Source organism: Canis lupus, chromosome 26 (assembly GCF_003254725.2).
Source record: "Canis lupus dingo isolate Sandy chromosome 26, ASM325472v2, whole genome shotgun sequence".
In the NCBI taxonomy this organism is placed as follows: domain Eukaryota; kingdom Metazoa; phylum Chordata; class Mammalia; order Carnivora; family Canidae; genus Canis; species Canis lupus.
Genome location: NC_064268.1, coordinates 28,464,693 through 28,479,701, shown reverse-complemented (window position 1 = coordinate 28,479,701; position 15,009 = coordinate 28,464,693). Strand labels below are relative to the sequence as shown.

The 15,009-nt window shown below is 58.8% G+C and overlaps 2 protein-coding genes and 1 non-coding gene across 5 annotated transcripts; 2 read left to right on the top strand and 1 right to left on the bottom strand.

Moving 5' to 3' along the window:
• Positions 1-17: 17 nt before the first annotated feature.
• On the bottom strand, positions 18-4,637 carry TRMT2A (tRNA methyltransferase 2 homolog A). 2 transcript variants are annotated; one of them, XM_025474815.3, is made up of 12 exons: positions 4,339-4,637; positions 3,588-4,150; positions 3,200-3,308; positions 2,731-2,912; positions 2,442-2,556; positions 2,234-2,349; positions 2,044-2,155; positions 1,411-1,533; positions 1,165-1,240; positions 779-895; positions 568-664; positions 18-482 (listed from the first exon to the last, which is right to left on the bottom strand). In XM_025474815.3, the coding sequence occupies exons 1-12, from the start codon at positions 4,372-4,374 to the stop codon at positions 248-250; spliced, it is 1,881 nt and encodes a 626-aa protein (XP_025330600.1). In that variant the 5' UTR covers positions 4,375-4,637; the 3' UTR covers positions 18-247. The 2 variants fall into 2 exon arrangements, with proteins under 2 accessions (XP_025330600.1, XP_048957813.1); XM_049101856.1 differs by having other exon boundaries at positions 4,363-4,627.
• Positions 4,638-4,900: 263 nt separating this feature from the next.
• Positions 4,901-12,627, top strand: RANBP1 (RAN binding protein 1). 2 transcript variants are annotated; one of them, XM_025474822.3, is made up of 6 exons: positions 4,901-5,092; positions 6,363-6,499; positions 8,396-8,553; positions 10,771-10,899; positions 11,596-11,661; positions 12,204-12,627. In XM_025474822.3, the coding sequence occupies exons 1-6, from the start codon at positions 5,078-5,080 to the stop codon at positions 12,323-12,325; spliced, it is 627 nt and encodes a 208-aa protein (XP_025330607.3). In that variant the 5' UTR covers positions 4,901-5,077; the 3' UTR covers positions 12,326-12,627. The 2 variants fall into 2 exon arrangements, with proteins under 2 accessions (XP_025330607.3, XP_025330606.3); XM_025474821.3 differs by having other exon boundaries at positions 4,930-5,092; positions 12,201-12,627.
• On the top strand, positions 11,694-11,819 carry LOC112677065 (small nucleolar RNA SNORA77). Its single transcript, XR_003146834.1, has one exon. It is a non-coding gene; the product is annotated as a small nucleolar RNA SNORA77 (small nucleolar RNA).
• Positions 12,628-15,009: the final 2,382 nt, after the last annotated feature.

Below are 15,009 nucleotides of genomic sequence, written 5' to 3'. Positions count from 1 at the left end.
CTCATCACAATAACAGCAACGGTTCAGCAATTGTTTATTCTCGCTCTGTACCCCAGTTAACCCAAAAGGAACCTGGGGGTGGTTGGAGGGAACAGGCTCCAGGTGGACCCTGAGTGGGTCAGCCAGGTTTTATGTTCTCTTGGTGCTGCCCGAGTGTCCTGAGGCAAGGCAAGGACTTGAAGAACCCCTTGGCTCCCACTCCAGTGATACAGAGGGCCCCATTCTGAAAGGGTTTCTAGCCAGGGACCTAGCAAGAGGCAGCAGCCCTGCTTTCCTCCTGCACAGTGTCCTCTGGGGGCCCAGGTGGGGGCTGGGCTGGAGAGTCCTGGAGTGCCAGGGCACCCGTGCCATTGGGGTGTTCCACCCTCTCAAACAGGATGAGCATCTCACAATGCGGGGTCTGCGGGAACAGGTCCACAGCCACAGCCTTGACTGGCCGGAAGGGAACACCCTTCACCCGGTTAGATGGGGCCCTGCAAAGGCTGTGGTGAGAGAGGAGGGTCAAGGTCAGCCACATGGATCCAGCAGGTCCCAGGGCCACCCCAGGCACCCCCACCTCACACTCACTCCACAAAGTTGCCCATGGCCGCTCGGGGATTGCAAGAGACATACAGGAGCCGCTTGAGGTTCTCAGCTCTTCGGACGGCCAGGATCACTTTAGAATCTGAGGAAGTCCAAACGGGATGGGCCTCAGGCCCAAGGCTGCGTGGCCTGGTGTGCCACCCTCTGGCATCCCTGCCCCCCTCTTCCCCATAAGGCTCCGATGGAGGCCACTTACGCAGGCCAGCACGGGGCGGGTCCAGGATGGCAACGAGCTGCTGGGAGGCCAGTCTGCTCACCAAAGCGGGCACCAGGTCCTCAGCTCTCCCACAGTGGAACTCCACGTTGCTCAACTCTGTACAGGACACCATAGTCCTGTCACAGGGGACCCAGGATGCCTTACCCCCACAAGGCCTGCCTGGCCACAGGTGCATTTTACGAAAAGCCGCCTGACTAAGGAACCTGTTCATCCTTGCTCAGCTCTGGTGTCCTGGACACACAGTGGGTGCCCTCCTGCACCCTCTGCCCTCACCCCACCACGGGCCCTAAGAACCACCCGGCGAGTCCCAGGTCCCAGGCAGGAGCATCTGCTGCCCGCCCACTGTGTGGAGGGCTGGCTTTCACCATTATCTCGGGCGTTCACCCGGGCATCTTCCACGGCTTCCTGGCACAGCTCGATCCCCACAACTCTCTTCACCCTCTGAAACCAAGATAGGACATACTTGTGGCACCCTGCCCCATCCCACAGGCTTTTAAGACCGTGGTACAACAGGAGACATTGGGAGTGACAAAGGATCTGGAAGGGCTGGAGATCACTGGGGATCACAGGGCAGGTGACAACATGGGTGGGGTGGGGCAGGGAGCACTCACGGGGGCCAGTGCCAGGCCGATGGTGCCAGTGCCGCAACACACGTCCAGCACCGTGCTCCCTGTGTCCAGCTGGGCCCAGTCCTGGATGACCGTGTAGAGCACCTCGGCCGCCAGGGTGTTTACCTGCAGGGCGGACAAGCAGTGTCGAGGAGGGCAGGGCAGCCTCCCCACCCAGGCAGCATGCCCTCCTGTACAGCCCCCGGCTCCCATCTCTGGCCCACTCGCCCTCTTCCCAGGGGTCCCGATCCCTCCCGCACATCTAGCTGTTTGACTGCCCGAGGCCCAGTCCTTGGACTGACCTTCAATCCCATCATGCTGGCAACCTCACCTAGTCTCCTGGCTTTAAAAGCAACTTGATGCTGATACCCTATCCCTTACCTCTTTTGTGGGTGCCAGAGCCCTAGCATCATCCCAACTCCTTTCTATACCCCACATAGGTCCCTCCAAGAGGGTTGTCAACCTAACAGCAAATAACTGTTTTCCTACCTTATGATCCTTGTGGCTCCCGTGTCTTGACATTCTCCCCAGGCTAACCTGCTGTCACTGCCCTAACCCCCTATCCCCATTCATCACTGACATCCTGACATCGTGTGAGGCCTTCATGTGTCACGATCCCCCGAGATTTGGGGCTACCTGGAAAAAAGCATGAGGAGAGATCCGGAAGGTCAACCCCAGCAGGTCCTCATGAATGCACCGGTCTCCAGCCACGTGCTCCAGGGGCAGGCCCTCCTGGCTGGGCGTCTTTCTGTTGGGTGGCAGAGTAAGTCCGTCAGTGTTACCACCCCTTGCAGGGACCCGCCCCACCCCTACCCAGGCTCCTCACCGCTGTCCCTCCTCTACAAAGTAGAGGCAGGTCACCCCAGTGGCCTTGCCTGGCCCCGCCATGAAGTGCTGCGCCAAGGAGGCCTTCAGCCCGGCCAGTTCCTCAGGGCCCAGTTTCTGGGTAAGCACCAGAAAATGCCCTGTAAGGCTGTGTCACAGCTCACTGTGGCCCAGACAACCTCCCCCAGCAGGGCTACCTCTCCTGAGACCTGGGGGTGGAAGTAGACAATGGCCATGGCTTGGCCACGGCGGCTGGTGCGCACAGTCAGCTGCTTCCAGTGGCCTGAGTACGTCTCTGGGTTGTATGCGGAGTACGGAGTGGACCTGTGGGAGCCATGAGTGGCCCTGAGTCCCTCAGCATCGGCCAACCAGGACTGAGTGAGCGCCTCCCCACTCTCCCAGCCGTAACCGCCAGATCACAATCCCAAGACCCCCCAGGCAGATCCTCTGCTCCCACCTCAGAACTTCTGGGCCCCCAGCCCAGCCATAAGCCCTCACCGGATGAATTCCTGGAAGGCCTTCACCACCTGCTTGGTGGCTCCAGGGATGTGCACGGTGTCAAAGGGGGCGGCCACAGCACATGTCCCACCCTTATACTTGCCAAGCCGACAGCCGACTGTGTTGTCCTCCCCGTCCACCCCGACGCCGACCAGAAACTCACACTTATTACGATACTCGGTCTGCAGGAAGGGTGGAGGGAGGCAGAGAGACACGCCTGACCTTACTCTGGCCGTCCAGCACTTGTGAGCGGCCAAAAGAGCTCATCAAGTAAGAGATGGTGGTGAGCGAGAGGCACCAGTTTCCCCACGGGGCCTGGCGGTCCAGGGGATGGGGCTGACAACAAGTAACAGTCACGTGACGAACACCAGAAAGAGACAGAAAACAGGGAAAGCTATGATAGAGGTAAGAGAGAAGAGCTCCTCTTAGAACACGAGGTGGATTTCTGGTTGCAGCAGCCGGGCCTGACCTGCTGGGGTGATGGCCTAACCCCCTCCAGTGGGCAGCAGGCCTTGTTGTGCTTGTGCCTCTGTGAGAGCAGCCAGGGCAGCAGGGCGCGGTTGGTGCTCCCAATTTCCCTGCAGGAGGAGGTGAGGCCAAGGTTGGACTCAGCCCGCTGCCCCCCGCCCCCACCACTACCCCCCACCACTACCCCCAGCCATTCTCCAAATGCCCAGGTGCCTGGGCTCCTCCTTCGGGACCTCACCAGCCCCCCTGATTATACACGGGGCTTCCTGGCTTACTGCCCACGAGACTGTGCAGCCGTGAGGACGTCTGCACGGCGCACGGTGGGGGCTGGACGAGCATGCAGCCGAGCAGAGCTTCGGGGCCACCGGGTGATCTGCACCCACACTCACTTGGCAAGCTTCTGTAGCACCTGCTCGCACTCCAGCCGCTTCCGCTCGAGCTGCTCAGCATAGGGCACGGTCCAAAGAGGGGTCACTACATCTGCGATGCAGGTGGCTGTGGGCTCACCCTCATCCTCGCGCCGCCTCTTCCTGGCCATGGGATCCGCCTTGGGCCTGGCGGGGCGCACGCTGAGTGGGCGGCCCTTCCAGAGAGCACCGTGCAGCACACGCAAGGCCTTGTCCCGCTCAGCGGCGCTGCGGAAGGTCACAAAGGCGCAGGGAGGCTGCCCAAAGAGTTTGGTCTTATGAGGCTGCAGGCCGAAGCGGCCCAGAAAGCGCCGGACGTCACTGAAGCTGGCGTGGCGGGGCACGTTCTGCAGCTCCAACTTGAAGATCTCCGAGGTGAACAAGTCGTCCCTGATGTAGCTGTAGAGCCCGGGCTGAGGCGCGGCCCCCGCGGCCGCCCCGGGCGCCCCTTCCTGCTCCTGCGCTTCCTCCCGGGGGGCCGGGGCCGCAGGGCTGCCCCGGGCACCGCCGCCGTCCGGGCCGCAGCCGTCCACGGGCACAGGGCGCTGTGCAGGGGCAGACGGGCCTCGGGGTGAGGACCGGCCCCAGGGCCTGGGCGCCGCCCACGAGCCCCCCGTTAAGGCACCCGGCGCCCCGGCTCGCCCCTCCCCCCGGCTCCCAACTTGCCCCCGCCCCACGTTGTCTCCTAGCGGCTTCCCGCCCGGCCTCCCATCACGATCTCCCTTCACTTTACCTCGTCGCCGAGCTCGTCACTCACCGTCCGGTCCATCCGCGTCGCGCCCGGGGCCCCCGCGAGGGCCACCTCCGCCTCCGGGCCCTGGGCCTGGCAGAAGGGAGGCAGGCGCTCCGAGGGCGGCCGCAACGCCGCGAGGCCGCTTCCCGGCTCCGCCCAGGGCGGGGGCGGGACTCGAACCCTCGCCGCTCGGGTTCGCGTCCCCGACGTGGGGTACGCCGCCCGCCCGCCAGGGGCCCGTGCCGGCCGCTCGCCTGGTTGGCCGCTCTCCCGTGAGCCAGCGCGTGCCGCCGAGGCCGCGCGTCTCTATCATCTCGACTTCCGGTGATGTCATCGCCACGCGCCAGCTCGGATCCCCTGGCCCTTAGCGAGCCCGAGGGGCGCGCGCCACCGCGGGGCGGAAGTGCGCGCGAGGGCCGCCGGGAGCGCACGTCCCCTGGCTGCCGGGCTGGCCGGGCATGCGCCGGGGGCGTTTTGGCGGGAAGCGCGGGGCGGGCAGGACAATGAGACTGTCCGCCGTGTGAGCCAATAAAGCTGCGCTGGTTTTGAATCGCGTCGCGTTTCCCGCCGCCGAGGTCAGGGGTCGAGGTTCGGGTCGCGGGGCGGAGGGAAGAGCGGGAGGGCGGGAGGCGCCGGCGCCAGACGCGGAGGGAAGGAGCTACGACCAGCCGCCGAGAGGCCGCGGAGCCAGCGACGACCGAGCCCGCCGAGCCGCCGCCGCCGCCGCCGCCGCGCCCCCATGGCGGCCGCCAAGGTGCGGCCGGGCTCGGGCGGGGACCGGGTGGGGGCCGGGAGGCCGAGGCCGCTGCCGGCGGCCACGTGGGCGGCCCGCGCCGCCGCCGCCAACCCCCGCCGGCTTGCGGGCTCCGTGCCTTGCGGAGCCTCGGCGGCGCGTGGTCGGAGCTTCGGGGAGCGCGGCCTGGGGCCCGCGGGGCCTGGGGGCGCGGGCTCGGGGGCTGCCGGGCGCCCGCGTGACCTTGGGGCGGGCCCCGCCGAGGCCGGGGCGCTCCATCGGGGCGGGGGGCGGCCCGCCGCCCAGGCTCCGTGGTCTCCGCTCGCTCTGCTGCTCGCCTGAGACCCAGGCGGGGGCCCGGCTTCCGCGGCTCGGCCCACTTGCAGGCTTCCCACCGGAACCGAGCGTCCCTCCCGCCGCCGCCTGCGCAGCACTTCATTCATTCTGTGCTCACGCCCTGAACCGCCGCAGGCCGCGGGGGCGGCGGTCTGGTTCCAGCCGGGTGGACCGGCCTGGCCGCGCGACCCGGGGGCGGCGGCTGCTCCGGGGACCGCGGGCCTCTGCCCGGGCGAGCTGGCCGACCGCGGAAGGCAGCTTTTCGTATTTGCTGTTCCGGCCCGGGACGGGTAGTAAAGCCCCCCGGGTTCTTACGGACTGCAGATCGCCAAGCCACGTGTTTTGTGAGACTTGAACCTAAAACGGGCTCTTCTGCGGCCTGTAGTTTTCTATTTGTATGATTTCTGTCGATGCATCAACTTTGGGATGTAAGATAAAACTGCCGGCAGGACGTGCATTTCACGTAAACTCTAGGAGTTGGTAGCCACTTTCACCCCCTTCTGCTAAACAAGAGCACGGGGTTTTTTTTTTGGTTTTTTTTTTTCCCTTCAACCAGTAAACGTTGGTGAAAGGGTGACAGGCTCCATGAGGCTCTCTTCCACCATTGTGCCTTTTAATCTTCATCTAGTGCTGTCCTTATCCAGGTTTTACAGGTGAGGAGACAGGTGGGAAGTGATGAGGCAGTGCCTCTGGCCAGTAGGCCGCCCACCTTGAGGGGCCCCAGCCACACTGCACACACGTGCCTGATGCCTCTGCGGAGGGCGTGGAAGTTCAGCATCTTCCTGCACTCTTGAATGGGGGTGCCAGCCTTGTGTGAAAGACTGTGGGCTTAACCTCTTGCTCTGGGATGAGGCCATTCACTAGGAGGGATTGCCCACTGCGGGCACAGCTGAGCTCTGGGTGGGGGCCAGGCTCCGGAGCCAGCAGAGTCACTTCTCTGCACCTCCCTCCACAGGACACCCATGAGGACCATGACACCTCCACCGAGAATGCAGATGAGTCCAACCACGACCCCCAGTTCGAACCTATAGTTTCTCTTCCTGAGCAAGAAATTAAAACGCTGGAAGAAGATGAAGAAGAGCTTTTTAAGATGTAAGTAAGCTCACGTTGCTCCAGACCTTGGTATCTTTAGTGTAAGATTGAGTTTATGGTTTTTATGGCCATCAGGGTCTTGGCCTGGCTTGTAATTGGACTGAGACTGAGGAAAGGGCTTGGTTGGGATTGTGCAATAACTAATCCTATGTGGAAATCAAAAAGCTATTGGACGACTCTTCACTTGGTGCCCCTTCTTCTGGTGGCCAGTCCTGTGGAGAGCACAGGTGCTCCCTGGTGTCCTGTTCCTGCTGCTCTGTCCACAAAGGGGCATCGCCACAGTCCTCTGTCCTTGCCACCTTACAGGCTTGCTGCCTTTAGAGGTTTCCAACTGCACCTTTCATCTGGTTGAACAGGGAGTCTCTGCCATTGTTATCATTTCTTCTTTTGCGCTACAGACTTTGGCATCCTGAAGTTTGTGAACTCCCAAATCAGTGTTTTTATGCACAAAATGACACTTGAAATTACAAATGAAAGGGGATGGTGTTACACTTACCAAAATCATTTTCTAAAAAATCATTGTACATGTGTTTTTTGGCGCCTTCAGTAAGAAGCTACAAAGGCAGGTGTCATTTTTAAGTAGCACTGGCACCAGCCATTTGTTGAGATGTCTGTGACAAAATCAGCGCGCTGCTGAGACTGACCTGTTGCCTGTGCTCAGCATCACACGGAACGCTAGGTTCTGTTTCAAGTTAACGGAAATAGGCTGGAGTGCTTTTCCTGTCCAAGCTTACGGAGCTCCCCCACTTTTCAGATTCTATCCAAAAAGCCAGTTGAGGGTTCAAGTGCTTTCCTGACTCCTCCCTCTAAGGAAGGCAGATTGGGAAGACCAGCCTCTTCCCACTACTCTGAAAGGCCTGGGAAAGGAGAGTCACATATATCCCTTTGATCTCAAGAGAGTGGTGGGTCTGTCCCAGAAGACGCTGGATCTCCACATGTGTGCTTTGCCCAGAAATGGTGCCACAGCCAGGGACTGTTCCCTCCCAGGGGTGAGGACTGCTGCTGGTGCTGTCACACACACACTCACCCCCCGCTCTGGCCCTCCTGCCCACACTGGACTGAGAACTGCTCCTGGCAGTCCTGAACATAGGCCCTTCCTGAGGGAGGTGAGGCCAGCAGGTCAGGCCTTTACGTCTGGGCCCTTGGGCGTCAGGTGAAAGCTCTGGTGGCATCCTTTTGAGGGCAGTTATTTCCCTTAACAGAATTGAGTTTGGGAAAGAGAGCAGGGTGTTGTGCAGGAAATGGACCAGCAAGGCTGGGGTCCTAGGGGGAAGGAAATGGAGCCTGAAGTCCTAAGGGCAGGACTGTTGGGCTCACCACGGGGGCTTTGCTGCCCGGTGGGACGGGGCTTTGGCTGGGCCCAATGTGAGGTACTATTCTGGGCAGGAGGGCAGGGTGTTGGACCAGAGCTTGGTGGCCTGAGTAGAGGTCTACAGCCCCCTCTCTGTGTTGGGGGGCCAGGGAAAGAGGGCATCTCACAGCAGGGGGAAGGGCTGGCCCTGTGGACGACAGGGGTCCTCGACCTCTCTCTGTTTCAGTGCTACCCCTGTGGCCCTATGGGACACCAGGGGCTGCCCTGCAGTGTGATCACAGGCAAGCCTAGCGTACTTGGGGAGGGGGGTGTCTTTGCTGAGAAGTTGGGTCTTTCTGTTGGAAATCTCTTTTCTCTTTGATTATTCCAAGTAAAACCTGGGAATTGATTGTTGACTTGCTCTTTTGTTAGTTTTTAAACTAACAGTCCTAGAGGTACCAAGAAAGGAAAGGGTGTCTATGGTGGTGCTAGAAACAGCCATTTGTTCAATGCACAGAAAACAAGTGTTCTTTCCCAGCAAACATTTGGCTGTGTATTCCCCTCTCTGTGCACATCTAAGCCTCTCTTAATGGCTTTTCTTGAAGGCGGGCAAAGCTATTCCGATTCGCTTCAGAGAACGATCTCCCAGAATGGAAGGAACGAGGCACTGGTGACGTCAAGCTTCTGAAGCATAAGGAGAAAGGGACCATTCGTCTCCTTATGAGGAGGGACAAGACCCTGAAGATATGCGCCAACCACTACAGTAGGTGACCTTTTCGGGGAGAGTTTTCACTCTGAGTCCCACATAAGGACGCCTTCAAGTCTTCGGGCAGGCTGCCTTCGGTGCCACACGGGAGCCTGGGGGCACACTGTGACATGGGGCACGTATTCGCATTGTGTTCAGGACTTAAAGTGGGAAATGAGGTGTTCCAACACTCTCTGAACTCAGAGCAGACCTACAGAAAAACTTAAGGCATATACGCTGTGGAGTCCAGGCAGATAGGACATGGTGGGGTGGACACAGCCCCATTGTGGGCTCGGGACCATGGAGGGTCTGCCCCAGGAATGGGTGGCGTGAGGACAGCTGTTGCTGTATTTGACATGCTCCATAGGAAGCTTTCCCACTCTTTGTTTTTAAAGTTCTTATTCATTTACTTGACAGAGCATGCTCACACAAGCAGGGGGAGAGGGAGAAGCAGCTCTCCACTGAGCAGGGAGCTTGACATCAGGCCTGGACCTGGACCCGAAGGCAGGCTTAACCGACTGAGCCACCCAGGGGCCCTTACCTTCCCACTCTTTGATGTGTTTTGTCCCTGCAGGGTGTCCTTGGAGGAGGACACAGAAGGGAAAAGGGGTGAGGGGAGGAGGTGGCTACCTTATCCTTAGGTGCCTGTGAGACTGGAGCAGGTAGGGGGTGGTGACAGGTTGAGGCCTTTGGACAGGTGTGATGCATCAGCCCTGGACTCCTCATGGTGGGAGTGGGTTCCGGGAAAAGCCATAGCAGGCCTGGCCTGTGAAGAGATGACAGTAAGTTCTGGCCATATCAGTCACTTGGCTGCTGGGTTGTCCTGCAGTGCCCTGTGTCTTTGGAAGCAGTCACGTTTTGGGCTCCATTGCCATTCAGTGCCATGTCTGTGTTACTGGGGAGAATGCGTGTCTGGCAGGGCAGGGCCCCTCATATGGGCATACAGGGTGACCAGGCGGGAACCGGAGCAAAACAGCCCTTGAGGATGATGTGGAAGGATGAGCGGGTTTACAGAGACTCGAGGGATGGTAGGGAAGGGCCTTCGTGCCCTTCCCTTTTTTTTTTTTTTAATAAATATTTTATTTGTTTGAGAGAGAGAGAGCACAAGCAGTGGAGGGGGCAGAGGGGCAGAGGGAGGGAGAAGTGGAGTCCCCGCTGAGCCTGATGTGGTGCTTAATTCCAGGACCCTGGGATCATGACCTGAGCTGCAGGCAGACGCTTAATAGCCTAAGCCACCCAGGTGCCTCTTTTATGCTGCTTGGGCCGCTTGGATGTCCTCTAATGAACCCCACCGCTCCTGCCTGTCTGCCCTGGCCCTTGACTTCCATTTCAATTTGAATTTCTCCCCAGGGGTCTTCGGACACCCTGTGCTGCTTTCAGAGCCTCGTCAGGTCACTAGGTTGTTTCCGCATTGTAGGTGGGAGTTCTGGACCCGATACATACCATAGACCCTTGATGTAGCAGGTGGGTAGTGGCAGGAGGAGGCAGTGGCACTTCTGAGCTCTCTACAGCTCAAGGGCTCTCCAGATATCTACATGGAGATGGTGTGACTTCCCGGTTAGATGGTCTGTGTGCTCGGGGCTGGGCAGGGGCACACCTGTGGGTGCGGCATTGGGGGTGCTCTTGTTCTTCACACAGTCTGTCTCCCCTTTCCTCCTTGGGGCTGTGCAAAGCCTGAGGACACTGGGGTGGCTGTGCTTATTCCAGGTCACAGCTTTGATTTCCATGATGTATGAGCATGTCGCAAGGCCCACAGTGTCCACTTCTGGGGGCCTCACCCCCCAAGGTCCCTGGACAACGTCAGAGTGGTTGCCCTGGTCCAACCCTAACCCCTCACCACCCTGCGTACAGTTTTTGTCCCCCATCTCCCATTGGGCCAGATGGTGCGACTGAGCGTGGACACAGTCACAGGATGGGTGCTCCACAGGAAGGGCTAAGTGTGAGTGGCTCTGCTGGCGTTAGAGCCTTGTTCTAATGGAATTAGAGACCCTTGCTGAGGTGTTACTGTGTCAGGGAGCAGGCCACCCCGTTTCCAGATCAGGAGAGTCCTGGTTCTAAGTGAATATGAGGTGTTTGCAAAGAAACTTGTTTGAATAAGATCCATATCCCATGGGACTTTGTTTAAGCCTGGTTGGTGGACCCCAAAGCAGGACCTTGCATTGGCAACCAGGGCCTTTTGTGGTGGGGTGACCTTGAGGCAGTTGACAGGATCCTCACACGGCTCCTCTTCTCCAGTCACACCGATGATGGAACTGAAGCCGAACGCGGGCAGCGACCGTGCCTGGGTCTGGAACACCCACGCTGACTTTGCCGACGAGTGCCCCAAGCCAGAGCTGCTGGCCATCCGCTTCCTAAATGCTGAGAGTAAGCAGAAGGGCACCAGGCCCCGGGGACTATCTGACTGCGGCTGCCTGTCTGTCCGCATAGCTTTGTGGGGAGAACTGATAGCGCCTGGGAGGTGTGTGGTAAGGACTGGTCCCATCTTGCTGTCTTGTGCTGCCTCGGAGGAGGGACATAAGCCCTGCAGTTGAGCCGTGCGTTGTCAAGGCCTCACCCAGGCTCTGAGGCCACGAGCAGGGTCTTTTCCCTTTTAACCTCAGGGGGCTGGGCATCCAGTCTACCTGGGGCAGGCGTCCCCTTCCCAGAGTCTGCTGGCAGCATGGGTCCAGGCTGACCTCTCCTCGGCTTAGCCGTCTTTCCAGCCCTGGATCATCAGAGGTGCACAGTGGGCCTTGTCTAGCAGCTACTCTGTCATGAGTGGAGAGTTGAGTGTTGGGCAGAGCCCTGCCCCATGGTTGTGCACGGCCATCAGAACCGTGTGTTGCTCTGCCCAAATTGTCATGGAGTCAGATGGAGGGAGACAACCCAATATAGCCACCAGTCTCAGGAGGGACTGGAGAATAGTTAACTGCTTGGTCCGGGTAAGAGTGAGCCCAGGGCTATGTCCTTAAATCAGAATTGGCTATGGGATGAGCCGTATGTGACTTTTGATGCTTCGTACCCCCCAGGACCTGTTCACTGTTTAGGGATCTTAGGAAGTCTCGCCTCTTCTTTCTGCAGATGCACAGAAATTCAAAACAAAGTTTGAAGAATGCAGGAAAGAGATAGAAGAGAGAGAAAAGAAAGGTGACATGGTGTCGTGGGTAGGGGACTTCCTTGCAGACTCACTCTGCATCCGGCTGCAGCCCCAGGCGGGTGCTTTTTCCGTCTGCCACAGAAACATCCCGGGGTGCTGTGACCACCTCGTCCTGTCAAGGGTGATACAGCCGTCTGGGAACACAGGGTGCCTCTTGGGGAGTGAGCTGGCCATCAGGGCCCCAAGCATGTGCTCCCCGGCCTGGCCTCACAGCCCCCAGGCTGGCAGCTGAGTCATGATGTCTGGCTTGCTAGAGCCTGTGGCCAGAGGGGCCTCAAGAGGTCCTCACAGTCGCCTGGTCACTTGGGGCCCAACGATGGCTGCCGTAGCAGGTGACCCGACATAACTGAGCTCCCTGACTGCCATCCCAGGCATGAGCTCTTCCTCGTTAGTGTGACCCTGGAGGCTGGCTTGGCTGGCACACTGTGAAGTGACCTGTCCTGCGGCCTCCGCCCGGGACCACAGGAGGTGGGCGGGCTGGGCTGGGCACTGCTTCTCGGTCTTCTTACTGCGTCCCCCTATGTCTTAGCAGGGTCGGGCAAAAATGATGATGCCGAGAAGGTGACTGAGAAGCTAGAAGCTCTCTCGGTGAAGGAGGAGAGCAAGGAGTCAGAAGATGCCGAGAGCAAGGCTGGAGCGGAGGAGGAGCAATAAGCCGCCTCCCCTTGTTTTCTCTTCCTTCCGTTCTTTTCCTCCTTTTTTCTTTTTTTAAATTTTGCCCTGCCCCTTCTTTTCAGTTTGTTTTTATTCTGTTTTGTTTTTACAAGGGACTTTATATAAAGAACTGAATTCCAACATTCAGGTTGTTTTTTTCTAAGTTTTTGCCCTATTGAAGAAGACTTCAGAAAATCCATTCCCCAGTCATGAAAATGTACTGTGCTCACTTTCTTTTCCATAGTGGAAACACTTATTTATAGTCATCAAAAATAGCGAATAAACGACACATTTGAAACCTGCACGGAGGGAAGGACCGTGTGTGCGCCGGCCCGTCCTGGGAGCAGTGTGGGCGCCCCCTGGCTCTGGGCCGTGGGGGCAGCAGCGCGGGTCCCACCCTCTACCACTGGCTCCTCCACCATGGGCTTGGGGGTTGGCCCCTGGGGCCGTGCTGTGTCTGAGGTGGGGCACGTGTGCTTGTGGCCAGGAATAGGTAGGCATTTTGGTTTTTGCCTCTGGGGGAGGGAAAGGAAGACTATCAGAGTACCCTGACTGCCCTGGTGGAGGGAAAGGCCGGTCCCATAGCACACTTGTCTGGTGCAGTGTGTGAGTGCAGGATTGGCCCACGGCCCTCCTTGGATACCCTGCTGCCATCCTCAGAAGAAACTCCTGCCCGCTCACTCGTGGCATGTCCATCTGGGTGGAATTGTGGCCATCTACAATAGCTTTAAATAAAGGGACGTTTTTAAGAACGCAAATGGGTTACTGCCATTTGGAGGTTCGTTTTGTAAAACAAATTGTGTCTCAGTGTTGTCCCAAGTGGGGGAGAAGCGTTTTTGGTGCACCGACAGGCTTCTCAAGGCGCATGGTGACACATGGTAACTTGTCCTGGGAGGCCAAAGGAGCAGCGGAATGTGGCCATGCTGCCCTCCAGTGGGAGGACGAGCAAGTTATGACCTGGCCCTGGAGTTGGGATACTCCTCTCGCTCGGCTGCTGGCCATTAACACCTGCCGGGGGTACTTTACAGTGTGGCCAGTTTACTTGCCAGCCCCTACTCTGTCCGACCTCCCAGTGTGCTGGGACCTGGGTCTGGTTCCATCCCTTGGGATGTTGTTCCCTCTGGGGGATGTACTTCCAAAGGAAGCGGCTCTTTTTTAAAAAAGCCACACTGAAGAGTTCACTGGCCAGCATTGTGTCATGGCAGCCTTAGTCCTCTAGAGGCACAGGTCTGGGTCCTCTCGAAGTCCCAATGGGCATAGGGGCTCTTCCCACCAAGAAAGTACATTGAAGTTCGTGTACCTCCCCTATCTTCTGGGGAATTTTGATGTAAAGGACAGTTGCTTCCCCATGGGCTTCCTTTAGATGCACTGATGTATGAAAGGCCGGCCCAGGCTTGATCCTTCAGGGAAGGACACCCCCTTTTATCATAGAATGGTTGTTGAACATTGTTTTCTTGTTTTGGGCTCCCATACAAGATAAATTCTTGATGTAAAAGCCCAGGCTGACGTTCCTCTTGGGTGATGAATTGTGTCTCCCCTTTCCCCCAGGGGGGGAAACCCTGACTGCAGGGTAGGCCCCTCAGAACGGCTGGGGAGCAGGACTGTGCTGTGACCAGGCCACATTACAGGGTGCATGTAAAGGTGTGGATTGCTGACACTGCAATGCTGCAGAAAGGGAGGCGTGCGGTCCTGACGGTCCCACTGGGATGAACAGGGATGCCAGCGGGGCCTCTCCCGTGCCCCTCAGCCAGTGTGCTTAGGTGGGTTCCTCCCTGTGGCACAGCGGCAATGTCAAGCTACAACTGAGGTGCTGATGGTATTGGGGAAGGAGTGAGAAGAGACATGAACCTTTCCGTTCCAGGTCAGTCCACTGGGCTGCAGGTTGGGCAAGCCTGCTCTGCTTTCCTTTTCCTGGGGATCTTAACTCCTTAGGGGGAGGACTCCCAGGTCAGAGGCCTCTCTAGGTCTCTGTCCTCTTCCCTCCCCCCATCCAGGACTCCCCTCTGCCCAGAGATTCTGCAGGGACCTCACCAAGGAGACTCCAAGCACCCTTTCCTGTGACCAGTGCTTGGCACACTCCACAGCTCTCAGCTCTCAGCTGTCCTGGTGCCGCCTCTGCACGACCTGGAGTCAGACCTGACTGGGCCTGGGCTACCATTTGGGAGCCTGTGGGGAAGAGCCTCTCACAAGTGGGCCTGCATCCAGAGGCTTCCAGAGGCCTGGGGTCCCAGGGCTGGGTTGCAGCAGGACAGGAACAAGGGCAAAGCTTGGGTGGGGCATGCTTTGGCTGGAGTCTTTGTGAGGATCCTGGACCTTGCAGCTCCAGGCGCTGAGGCTATCGGAGGGCTGGGGCGCTGTGGGCATAAGTAAGGAGGTGTCTGCTCTTGGCTCACTTTTGTGCCCTGAGCCTCCCACTCAGTGCAAGGGTGCTCCCCTAACCCTATGTGGGGCCCCTGAAGTGGGCTCCCCGCAGGGCAGAGGCTAAAACTGCAGTGTTATGGGGAAAAGCCCATCACCATCTTTGCTGTCAGGCAGCTGTATTAATGCCCCAGGTCTTTTCTAATGGCACACAGCCCGCAGCCTGCTCGCTCGGACTGGTGCCTTCATAAGGCCCACCTACAGGCAGGAAGGGGCTTCCAGGCCGAGGATCCCCAGGGCCTGTGGCAGCATGGCCTGGGAGGTGG

Coding starts and splice junctions, on each gene's coding strand:
- TRMT2A (XM_025474815.3), bottom strand. CDS start 4,374: ATGGACCGGACGGTGAGTGACGAGCTCGGCGACGAG. Junction 2,557..2,730: donor GCCTTCCAGGAATTCATCCG/GTGAGGGCTTAT, acceptor TGGCTCCCACAG/GTCCACTCCGTACTCCGCAT. Junction 1,534..2,043: donor CTCCTCATGCTTTTTTCCAG/GTAGCCCCAAAT, acceptor TCCGCCCTGCAG/GTAAACACCCTGGCGGCCGA.
- RANBP1 (XM_025474821.3), top strand. Junction 6,500..8,395: donor GAAGAAGAGCTTTTTAAGAT/GTAAGTAAGCTC, acceptor CTTTTCTTGAAG/GCGGGCAAAGCTATTCCGAT. Junction 10,900..11,595: donor CCGCTTCCTAAATGCTGAGA/GTAAGCAGAAGG, acceptor TTCTTTCTGCAG/ATGCACAGAAATTCAAAACA.